This window comes from Haliotis rubra, unplaced genomic scaffold (genome assembly GCF_003918875.1).
Source record: "Haliotis rubra isolate DU_JTF1 unplaced genomic scaffold, ASM391887v1 Scf1155, whole genome shotgun sequence".
Lineage (NCBI taxonomy): Eukaryota > Metazoa > Mollusca > Gastropoda > Lepetellida > Haliotidae > Haliotis > Haliotis rubra.
The window spans coordinates 231,392-244,501 of NW_025765065.1; the positions used below are offsets into that span (position 1 = coordinate 231,392).

Below are 13,110 nucleotides of genomic sequence, written 5' to 3' on the forward strand. Positions count from 1 at the left end.
GGCACTGGAGTTCACCTTCGTACGGATGACACATCGCAAGGTGTATATGTTTGATAAGGACTTCTCAATCAGAATCCGTCAACAGGTGACACAATTTTATGTAGCTTTCATAGAAATGAGGACAAAACACCACAGAGTATGTTTACATAGACAAGCGTAGGCGCATGGCAAATATGATCAGGCAAATTTGTTGTATAACAAGCTTCTCTGAAGATGAAGCAAAATGTTATTATTGCGGCTGATGTAGATCGGGGGGACGAGCGCACTGAGGATGCCTTCGGGAAGCGTGTGGATTGGTCCCATTAAATGAAATGCGTCCCATTAAATGAAATGAGTTCCGGATTTGTTTGAAACATGGCGTCAAGCAAGGAGCCTGTGTAGACCCGCGTCGTTCACTAAATAACCATCATGTCCATCACAACAATAATAATTGTATGGAGTGTACTGGTGATTCACACAAGAGGTAAGTGCATAAATGGTTGATTTTAGTCCTTGGAGACCGTTTGCTATTCAAAGGGGCGATGACTCTTTTCTGAAATACTGAGAATGTTTATTGTGTATTGAAGGACAATTAATACTTTATGCATGTCATGGATAATTGTAGCATGCACAACATTCATTTCGAATAAAACTACAGTGTTTTGAAGCAGTAAGCAAACTAATGTTAAGTCACAAGAAATTAGTTAACCGACCCCTCTCCACAACTGAGAATGTAAGTCAGATCATAGTAAAATATTTGTTTCGGTAAATTTCTTAATTTGTAGATTTTTGTTACAGGGAAAAAAAGCAGACATGTCATTTCAAGTAGAACAAGTCACATGCTCGTAATAAAAGTCCCATATCCTCACAATTAAGAAGACTATAAATACCTGTTTTATATCCTTTTCAAGCTGATAGACCGTTTTTGACTATTGACCCTTCAAGGATTGAGGAACATTCGACAGTGACATTGATCTGCACGACTACAGAAAAATATATCTGGTATATCAACTGGAAGAGGAACGCCAAGGATATCTTTGGCATGGGCCCAGATACAGGTTTGGCCAAAACAAATGATGACTTTGAGAACTTGAAGGATCGAATCGTGTACAGCATAAACCCGGGGAAACAGTACAACGTGACCTTGGCTTCTGTGACGGAAGCGGATCATGGGTCATCGTGGACGTGTCGGGTCAGAGGGGAAGACAGCAACTCGATAATCTTTGTGGTTGGAGATCTGCCTTTGGGTAATGTATTAACACTGTCTACCTAAGTTTCTTGTGCCAGATGCAAGTGGGTGGAAGCATGGGTGCCCCAATTGACTGTGCGGTGGTGCAATAATTTGGAGTGCTAAATCGGGTCTGATGAGACAATCCTTGAGTGAGTGAGTTAGGTTTAACGCCGTTTTTAGCAATATTCAAGCAATATCACGGCGGGGGACACCGGAAATGGGCTTCACACATTGTATCCATGTGGGGAATCGAACCCGGGTCTTCGGCGTTACGAACCATGAGGCTCACCCCGCCGAAACACATCAAGAGTGGTAGGGCAGTCTGCATTAGTGTCATGAGACCTGAATCGCGAATTGCGTAGATTTGGTTAGGATAATTTGGGTTTTGCAGTTGACCGTTTCCATGCCATTGTAACGTCATTGATTACTATGACGTCATATTCAAATGGCTTGCTATTCATTCTGGCACTAAAACTGACCAGCTGTAAATGGTACCCTTGTGACACAGGGTATTACTGTTCAGAAACAAACATAAGTTGGACAAATGATATTGTATGGAATCCGAGAAGGGACGTAGTCGCGTTGTCGCATTGTCGCGTTGTCGCCCTCTCAAAAAACAAGCAAAATTAACCAAAGCGCGACAATGCGACAATGCGACAACGCGACATTTCGCCCATTTGGCGCATTGTCGCGATGTCGCATGTCGCGATTTCAATAATATTGTTTCTATTCCTCCAAAGGGCCACACGCGACATAGCGACAATTTTCAACGTCAAAATATGTCGCGTTGTCGCATTGTCGCCCTATCTAAGATGTGTAAAAGAAAGCCTAAAAATTGACTAAAACGCGACACGCGACAATGCGACATATGAATATGTTATACTCTATTTCACACTTCAGTGGTCTTTTGTTACCTCCAATGGTTTTTAAAGTGAAGTAGTACTCGTAATGGTAATGGGGGCTGCTTTTCTTGAACTTAATGGAAATCTTTCATTGTTGCTTTGAAAATTATTTTATATATTGTAAATGTATTTAGCCAATCAAGTGTGTTCTAGCAGCAACATATTAGCGCTACTATTCATTGTTATGACGGCACACGGTGGCCCTGTCATACAAGGCGGGGCAATTTGTTGTGCAGAGTTGTATCTCTTAGTCACACCAGAAAACTATGATCATAGGTTCGAATCCCAGCATCATACACATTCATCACTTTGGAACCCGGGTTAGAATGTGCCTTCTGTAACCCATGCTTGTCGTAAGAGACCACTAACGGAATCGGGGTGGTCAGGCTCGCTGACTTGGTTGACACAAGTCATCGGTTCCCAATTGTGCAGATCGATGCTCATGCTGTTGATCACTGGATTGTCTGGTCCAGACTCGATTATTTACACACCGCCGCCATATAGCTGGAATAAAACAACTCAGTCCCTCACTCACTCTGGACATTTCACCCATATCAAGCTGACAGGTTGTGAAAAAACTGAAATATTGTTAAAATTCAAGCCACATCGGCAGAAACGTCAGGTGATGTCCTCGAATGGGTGACTATGTTCGACAGTTTGGCTCCTGACAGAGTTTCTTGGTATAGTCCTGTCCGACGCTGTTGAATTTGTCCGTCATCTGCCTTTGTTCAGCCAGCAGTGGATGGATACCAGGCAGAATGAAATGGTAATATCACTTAACCATCCAGCACCTCAAAGACAGTTTAGGTCGGCTTTGAACGTGATATTCTTCTTGGGAAAACGCCATACAAATGGACTGTTATCATTATGATATTAAAAAAGGTGAATTCGCTTGGCAGAGTTGCGTACCCTTGGTGTGCCAGACACCAACCCTCACTCCCTCACTCACTCACTCACTCCTCTCCTCTCCGCTCCACTCCGCTCCCCTCCTGTCTACTCCACTCCACTTAGGGTTTAGGGAGCTTGGTAAATTGGAAAGGTATTTCATTACAATAATGTGTTGTGATGTCTGTTGTTCAATTCTATTTAAATCCTATATAATTAATCCTGGACATGCCATGATTTCCAAGATATCGATAATTTTCTCAGAGGGTATTATACCCAACGATAGACATGTACTTGTATCGTTTCAAACATACACCTACTCATTCACAATAATGTTCAGCGAAATGGCCAGTTGAATACATCCATTCCATTTACCAAGGACTCTTAACCCACAGACTTCACGGCCACATGAACATTCATTTATTATTGCTCTGAGTTCGATCCCTGGGCATCTCAGCCCTTTAAAAACATCGCATAATATTCATGCTTGTGATAGTTTTTGAAATCCGCCGTAACTAATAAAACGCGACACGCGACAATGCGACAATGCGACATTTTGATGAAATGTCGCGTTGTCGAGTGTCGCGCTTTGTTAAAACATTGAGTATATCATGTATTATAACGTATTGACTAAAACGCGACAATGCGACAACGCGACATTTTGATGAAATGTCGCGTTGTCGTCGCGTAATATAACGTATTTGTTAAAATATTGAGCATTGTATGCATTTATAATGCATTATAACCAGGAGTTCGAATCACAGTTTGGACAATAATTTTTGATAATAGGAATCTAGACTTATGCAATCGTATATTGTTTTTATGCTATGATTAACGTATATTTCAAATTTGAACGAGATCGGTGAAGAAATGAATTGTTAAGAAAATTCTACCGCAACACTTAAAATACACAAAGGTGACACTCGCGATGCTCAAAACCTGATCGAAAACCGGACAGCCCGAATATTTTAACGCGCGGTTTAATCAAAACTTACGTTTTTCACAAAACATTGTGTTGAGCTTGTAGGTTATTATTTTACCTTTCTGCTCATCGTATTGAATTTGTCTACCTGCTTTTAATATTTGAACACTGACCCTCGTGTTAGCACTACCCTCTGCTTTGAACAAACGTCTGGCCTCTCTTCGGTAAACATCGACAGTTTCCGTACATCTTTCAGTGTACGAAAACGTTATTAATGCAGTTTCAAGACACGAAAATCGTTACATGGGCATAATGTAAACTATAACAAAGACCCAATTTTCAACACCGACATGTGCGTTGATATTTCGTGTCAGCTCGCTATTGTGTCGAAATCGTACACATAAAACATGGATCTGAACGACCATATTGATTGAATATAGTTAGCATCTTTATTTTAGCATATGTGATGACGTATAATTCGATAATTTGGTCCCATTTTCTCCTGTTGTATGCTGGAAATAAACTGAACACCCAGTAATAGTAACTAGAAAATTGTTGTTTACCACTAATAAATAGATCTAATACATGTGTAACACATAACTGATTCATTCAACCATTGTGTAGTTTTGACAATGTATGTGGTTTTCAAAAAGGAATAATAACAAAGAAGAATATATTTATTATGTTTACTCATTTTGCATATATCATTTCAAAATAGCATCCATATCTATTCTTCCATTTTGCATGGGGTTGATCATGGTGATGCAATAGGCATAATGATCTTAAGTGATCATGGTATTACAACATCTGCGTGATGCCTGTTATCTACTGGATATGGAAAATCACATGACTATGATAAAAATAAAACTGAATGTACCCCATTACCCATCCCACTCCAACTCCAGATACAGATACAGCTTTTTGTATGTAATAGGATGACGGACACATTATGGAATATAAATAGAAGGAATCAGATAAACTGTTGATAGAACAACACCATGATAGTTGTAGGTTGTTAAATAATCATGGTTTAAGAAGGAGAATACATATCTTCACATTTCCCACATCTTGTGTAAACCACACACATTCAAATCCAAGTCTAAACAGAATATTTGTAAAATGAGTAGCCCATGTGGTACAGCCAGAGTCAATCATTTGGTAGCATTGGCAGCCTGCGTTCATCCAAATACAGTAGCCTGCACCAATACTTAATAGCCCGTGTGGTGTTGACAAGTTTCGAGAGGGGCTGTGCCACATTCTCCCCAAACCATACCATTGTTTAGAGAAACCATTTACACATTTTATTCTGAACATCTTTAATAATTCAATAATAATGAGGTGCCATATACTTCTGCACCATAAAATACTATAGGAACAATCATAGCATAAAATATCTTAAATAAATCTGGACATGGTATATTTCCAACTTTCTTTTAATATCTGTACAATGTCATAATAGCCTCTTCACTCTGTGCACCAAGAGTAGTTAGTGCTTTCAAATAAGTCTAAGTGTTAACACAATACCCAGATATATATAAAAAGACACAATTTCTAAATACAAACCATACAATTTGATTTTTTTTATAATAGCAATAGTGAACTGATCAACGAATTCAGAGCACTGTCATTTTCCAAAATTCAAAGCAAAATCACTGATTGTGTGTTGAACTATGTTTGTATGCACAGCCCTACAGTATAGTAAAGTAACATCACTGATTATGTGTTGAACTATGTTTGTATGCACAGCCCTACAGTATAATAAAGTAACATCACTGATGATGTGTTGAACTATGTTTGTATGCACAGCCCTAAAGTATAATAAAGTAACATCACTGATTATGTGTTGAACTATGTTTGTATGCACAGCCCTAAAGTATAATAAAGTAACATCACTGATTATGTGTTGAACTATGTTTGTATGCACAGCCCTAAAGTATAATAAAGTAACATCACTGATTATGTGTTGAACTATGTTTGTATGCACAGCCCTAAAGTATAATAAAGTAACATCACTGATTATGTGTTGAACTATGTTTGTATGCACAGCCCTAAAGTATAATAAAGTAACGCAAAAAGACTCCATTGCAGCATTTACTCAAACTTGTTAACTGCTGAATAATTGCTGATATCAAATTATATGATTATTAACGTGTATAAGATCTATTCTAATATAACCAGGGTTATCATGCTCAAAATGATCAATATACATGTACAGCAAATGTATACTCTGATACTGGCTTCAAGCCATAAAACTAGAGTACCCGGGACAAGTTTCATTTGTAAAAATCACAAATAGTGGAATGTACATCTGTCTTAAAAGTTTATCTTCAAATATATGTACCTTTAAGGCAGTGTATGTATTTTTTTGGTGGTGTATTAGCATACTGATCATACTGTGTACATTGTATTTTTATATATTCATTTTAGTAAAATAGTGTGCCAAATTCATTGTATTCAGCAGTATAATTGTGTGTATTTTTATGTACAGATCATTTGATTCCCCATGTTTATTTTAATCATAAACAATTCTGATTAATATTGGTAAAACCTTTTCATGTTGTCTTGCCAACCGATTCAGACAACATTCTTCGAAAAAAAAGTGTGTACATAGATGGATCTGTTTAATTTGATTACAACTTATATGTACCAAAGTAACTCAAGATGAGGAATATAATTTTCTGTATTATGTTACTGAGAGCTGACAATTTTACAAGCACACCTACAGTTGAAAAACAATGGTTTGAACTTTATCAATTATTTCCTCATAATACATTAGAAAAGAATTCGATAAGTAATGGCTTTTTCAGTGTCGAAGCGTTAGCGCAGCAGACCCTGGGAGCCAGGCTGAACCGTTTCTGTTTCCGAGTCATCAAAAAATCCACGGAAACTGTCGATGTTTATCGAAGAGAGGCCACACAGTGATTCGAACTCCTGTGGTTATAATGCATACTATACTCAATATTTTAACAAAGCGCGACACGCGACAATGCGACAACGAGACATTTCATCAAAATGTCGCATTGTCGCATTGTCGCATTGTCGCGTGTCGCGTTTTAGTCAATACGTTATAATGCATACTATACTCAATATTTAAACAAAGCGCGACACGCGACAATGCGACAACGCGACATTTTTTTAAAGGGATAAGATACCCAGGGATCGAACTCGGAGCAATAATAAATGAATGTACATGTGGCCGTGAAGTCTGTGGGTTAAGAGTCCTTGGTTAATGGAATGGATGTATTCAAACTGGCCATTTCGTTTAAAATTATTATGATTTAGTAGATGTATGTTTGAAACGATACAAGTACATGTGTATCGCTGGGTAGAGTATCGTATGAGAAAATTATCGATATATTGTGAATCATGGCATGTCCAGGATTAATAATATAGGATTCATATAGAATTGAAAAACAGACATCACAACACATTATTGTAATGAAATACCTTTCCAATTTACCAAGCTCCCTAATCCCTAAGTGGAGTTGAGTTGAGCGCAGTTGAGTGGAGTGGAGCGGAGAGGAGTGAGTGAGGGAGGGAGGGAGGATTGGTTTCTGGCAGTCCAAGGGTACGCAACTCTGCAAAGCGATTTCATCGTTTTTAATATCATAATGATAACAGTCCATTTGTATGGCGTTTTCCCAAGAAGAATATCACGTTCAAAGCCGACCTAAACTGTCTTTGAGGTGCTGGATGGTTAAGTGATATTACCATCTCATTCTACCTAGTACCCATCCACTGCTGGCTGAACAAAGGCAGACCTCTGACACATTCATCAGCGTCGGACAGGACTGTACCAAGAAACTCTGTCAGGAGCCAAACTGTCGAACTTTGTGACCCATTCGAGGACTTCACCTGATGTTTCTGCCGATGTGGCTTGAATTTTAACAACATTTCAGGTTTTTCACAACCTGTCAGCTTGATATGGGTGAAATGTCCAAATTGATGAATGTGTAGGGTGCTGGGATTCGAACCTATGATCACAGTTATCTAGTGTGACTAAGAGACACAACCCTGCACAGCAAATTGGTCGCCTTGCACCTTGTGCCTTGATTACAATGAATAGTAGCACTAATAATTTGTGTTGCTGCTAAAACACACTTGATTAGCTAAACACATTTACAATATATAAAATAATAAAGGAACAATGAAAGAAATTTGCATTAAGTTCAAGAAATGCAGCCCCTATTGCCATTACCAGCACTACTTCTTTTTGAAAACCATTGGAGGTAACAAAAGACCAGTGAAGTCTGAAATAGAGTATAACATTTTCTGCGCATGCGTAGACTAATTGACTTTCTACACATGCGCACCGGTAATAGTAAAGGGCGACAACGCGACAATGCGACATATATTTTGTCGCATTGTCGCGTGTCGCGTTTTAGTCATATGTTATAATACATACTATACTCAATACTTTAACAAAGCGCGACAATGCGACAACGCGATATTTCATCAAAATGTCGCGTTGTCGCATTGTCGCGTGTCGCGTTTTAATCATTTTTAGGCTGTTTTTACACATCTTAGATAGGGCGACAATGCGACAACGTGACACATTTTGACCTTGAACATTGTCGCTATGTCGCCCTTTGGTGGAATAGAAAAAATATTTTTCAAAACGCGACATGCGACATCGCGACAATGCGACAAATGGGCGAAATGTCGCGTTGTCGCATTGTCTCGCTTTGGTTAATTTTGCCTCATTTTGATTGATTTTGAGAGGGCGACAACGCGACAATGCGACAACGCGACAATGTCCCTTCCAGGATTCCATAATATTGGGTGATAGATTGATTCTCACGCTTTGTGTCTGTTGATATTCAGTATGTTAAAACGCGTCGACCAACCTATGATTTACAAGCCTTTATCGACTTGTATTGATAAAGTTGATATCGAAAGAGATCCCAGTGAGAACCCCTATGTTTGAAATGTACATTTTCACTCTGACAGTTTCAACAACGGTTCCTTCAACGACCATGACAACTTCAACTGGTCCGACAACTACTGTGACTACTACGTCGATCGCGTCAACCTCGACCACATCATCCACAACATTCACAACATCGATGACTACAAAACCATCACCGACAACAAAGACAATCATGGCTACATCGACGACCATGTCGTCAGAATCGTCAGTGGAAAGTTCAACGTCAACGTTCACGTCAACTCAGTCAACAGTACAGACAGAGTTACCTCCCTCTGACAATAAAACAAAGGCACCAACGACGACCATGCCAATTAAAAGAGGTGAGTGAGGCTTGCCCCACAAACCAAGAATTTTAAAGATAGGCAATGTCAAATGGCGTGGCGCTCATTTCCAATCTAGAATCTGATCCTTATTGTAAATAACAACTTCTAAAATCTAAACACTTACCTGTTTACAGGAGACAAATCTGTATCGAATATTTTGCTGTCCCGAATCACAGTGTTGCCTCCTCACTTCGACTTCCCATAAACCCAAGTTTATTCGACAATACACATTACCCCATTAACATTGGTATATATTGGTACTTACCTTAAGGCATATTTATATATTATTTATATGAACCCATTTAAATTTCTTCACTCAGTAACACATGCATTATCATCAGGTTAAAATATTACGCAACATTCTTTGATATTTTATACGTTTTTCCTTGTCAAGCTCTCTTATAGAATTAGTATGAAGTTATAAACGTATTTAATGTGCTATCTGTTTATTTCATACAAATAGATATTAATCTACAGTAACAGTAATGTACAGGATTCCCCTATCAAATAGATTTTCTATGTAGGACCACCTGAAGTCGTCATATATGAAACAAGTCGTTATAGTAATAAATACATAGAGAATCTCACCCGAGTGTTTTGATATCAAATATATCAACACGAGTTGATAAAGTAACAAATATTCGAGGCTTGCCGAGGATATTTTACTTTATCAACGAGTGTTGATATATTTGATATCAGAAGACACGAGGGTGAGATTCTATTTATCATCAAAATCACTCCTCATTAGTTTTCAATGAAAACTGTACATCTCTGAACACTGGACTGCCATTAGATTTGAAGTGCAGCGATGTCATAGTATTGTGACGTCATCAAGTTCATGACGTCATAGCATTGTCAGGGCATTGTACAAAATCTACTGTCAAAATGATATCTCCTAGGAGATATCGTCTGATCTCACACTAGCGATATCTCCTGTGGAACACAGTTTTGGATGATAAAAACAATTACCGTCTGCAAAAATACTAGTGTTATATTCATGGGTCTACAGTCCCCGAAACACATTTACCATTATTTTAAAAAAAGAAACGCATAGGGGTTTGTATTTTTAAAAATCTATTTGTTACTTATTGTGTTCAAACAATAGTCAAAATATGTAACAAAAGTGTTGATAACATGATTTTACACAATTGTACAAGTAAAAAATCGACCTAACCTGAAAATGTTGATTTTGATGAGATTTCGTACAAGGATTAAAAAGGCATCGCCACAACGCAACAGAAATCACCTTCCAGTTGAAATTGTGCAGCAAAGAGCATGCACTGTCTAGATATAAATATCCAGATTAATTTCGGAAATCGGCATTCGTTTTGAAGGAGTTTCAAGGGCAAATCACTACGCCACGTCTTGACTCTGCGACACGGAACATCGCCATTGAAAGAATGCACGCTGGAGATTACAAATCGTCTGTTGCCAGGCGTCTGAATGTTAGTCTGAGCACGATATCACGGCTTACAACTCGTTACAACCAAACAGGTACAACAAATGACCGTCCCCATACAGGCAGACTTCGAGTCACCACTGCAGCCCAAGATCGGTACATCCGGGTACATTTGCGTGATCGTACTGCCACGGGTGAGAGCACAGCGGCCAGGGTACCTGGACTTTGGAGGATATCCGGTCAAACTGTACGGAACAGGTTGAGAGAGACTGGACTGAGCCAGGAGACCCGACGTCGGGCCCGTGCTACGTCGTCACCATCGCGATCAGCATCTCCCTTATCTAAAATTATCCACTTGGTTGTATAAACATTTCCTTCTTCTAAACCGATGTAAAAATTCATGCACTAGTCTATTCTAAATACAACATTTTCGCAACAGATTTCTGACCTATGCGTTTCTTTTTTGGATAGTATATTTTCTCTTATACATATGTAAATAGTACTAAACATCATTACAGTGCTATCTTGCAGCACTGTCAGAACTGTGATGGAAAGAACTAAAAGAATATAGCCGATCCACTGTAATGTCAGTCAGTGATTATGAGTCTGCATGTAAAATACGCGCCAGAGCTGTGGTGTGTTGTTGATGACATCTTCTTGATTCAAAGTCTTGACACAAAAACAACACTACCCACTGGAGAGACCACCAGTCGACCAGCGGGTGCCATACACTCTCCTACACAGAGTTCCATGCAGCCAGCATAGTACCTCTGACCAGGGATAATATTTAACCTTATATAGTCTCCCTGCTCTGCCACAGGCCAGAGAGAATTGATGATTCATCACATCTATATATTTCTTTAGTTTTTACGAGTCTCCACATCTGATTTGGTAGGAATCATATAGAAAGAACCATAAAACACTGGTCGAGATATTCCTCTAACAAGGATGTTTACTTCCAGGTTCTGAAATAACAGAATGATACAATGTAGCAGCTTATATTTAGCACTTATTATCATGAAACAACATTTGTGAATATCCCATTATATTGAAACTACAGCAATAAGTTCACAATACATGACACTGTCATGCAATGACTGCTCCTCAAGTTTCACGCAACTTTGAAAAAGTCTAGCAAAACTACAGATAGTAAATTCCATGAATTAACACTGAGCATGTTGACTTAATATTGATTCTAAAACTACAAACTGACTCTAAAATCCTGACATTATAACAGAAATCTGCCATATAGTTACAAAACACAATGTATCAGAGCGCACCATTACCACGAAAATAGGATACAGTTTTGCACGTGACCAAATAATTGAACATTCCTATAATTGCAAAAATACTCTGAAAATAGTATAATACACCGCCACAAACATGGATATATTATAAGAGTGACATTTGTACCTGAAGAGTGCATCTCGACCATCTCTGAAACTTCAATATATACTTGCTCTCAACAAACTCCTTTTGACCATCGCGGGTCACTCATGCTCTGCTCGCAGTAAACTTTCAACAGCCAGGGAGCATCTATTGTATCAAATGTCAACGACTTAAGCCACTACTACGATGTATCTACAGTCAGAGAACTTAACTACTGGTCAAATAAAGATATTATTCCAAACTAGTACACAAAATGCAAAATACTGCTGCACATTTCCTGACTAGAAACAATTCTGCAAAATATTATGATTACATCAGGGAAAACCAAACAAATTGTAGTCATGACCACACTAAATATACACTATTAGTCTCTAAAACCAAAACAGTTACAACATAATAAGACTGTCTGCATGGTATTCCATAATACCAATGTACATGATAAAATGACAAGCTCTTTTATACTGACACACAAATAAAACTAACCATAGCAGAATAATTCAGGTGCAACCTAGCCTTTAGACAACATGTAATATTATTCCAAACAATCCTCGGGGCAACAAAATGAGCATGATAACAAACTGGTCTTATGCTTCCAAGATAAGACAACATCTCTGCACAGAACGCTTGTATACCCCATTCTTGGTGCGAACTTTGACATTTCTGATGATTCCATCCTTACCCGGATACACATCAGTAATTCGAGCAAGGTCCCATTTACCTCTGGGTGCACCATAGTCAACAAGTAACACAATGTCTCCTTCTTGTAACTGTCGGCCTTTTACTTGCCACTTACTTCTCCCCATTAATGTCGGTAGGTATTCTCTCAGGAAACGCTTCCACACTTGCTGAACAAGCATTTGAACATATTCAAATCTCTTATGAAGGTTCCTAGTTTCCTGAAATGGACCCTGAGGGACCTCAGCTGAAGCTCTTCCAAGAAGAAAATGATTTGGGGTGAGAGGTTGAAGGTCATTTGGGTCACACCTTGAATAACCCAGTGGTCTGCTGTTGATCAAACATTTAACTTCTGCAAATGCTGTTGACATTTCATTCCAGGTAAGTACCTGATGTCCAATGGCAACTTTCAAGGCTTGCTTTACTTGTTTAATTAAACTCTCATACAGTCCTCCTTGATGTGGGCTTAAAGGAG

General features: G+C 38.7%; 1 protein-coding gene across 1 annotated transcript; it reads left to right on the forward strand.

Annotated features, from left to right (window-relative positions):
• Window positions 1-364: 364 nt before the first annotated feature.
• LOC124255544 (cell wall protein DAN4-like) lies at window positions 365-9,377 on the forward strand. The gene is made up of 4 exons (XM_046689485.1): window positions 365-463; window positions 891-1,226; window positions 8,870-9,169; window positions 9,307-9,377. Exons 1-4 carry the CDS (start codon window positions 409-411, stop codon window positions 9,375-9,377), a joined length of 762 nt encoding a protein of 253 aa, XP_046545441.1. The 5' UTR covers window positions 365-408.
• Window positions 9,378-13,110: the final 3,733 nt, after the last annotated feature.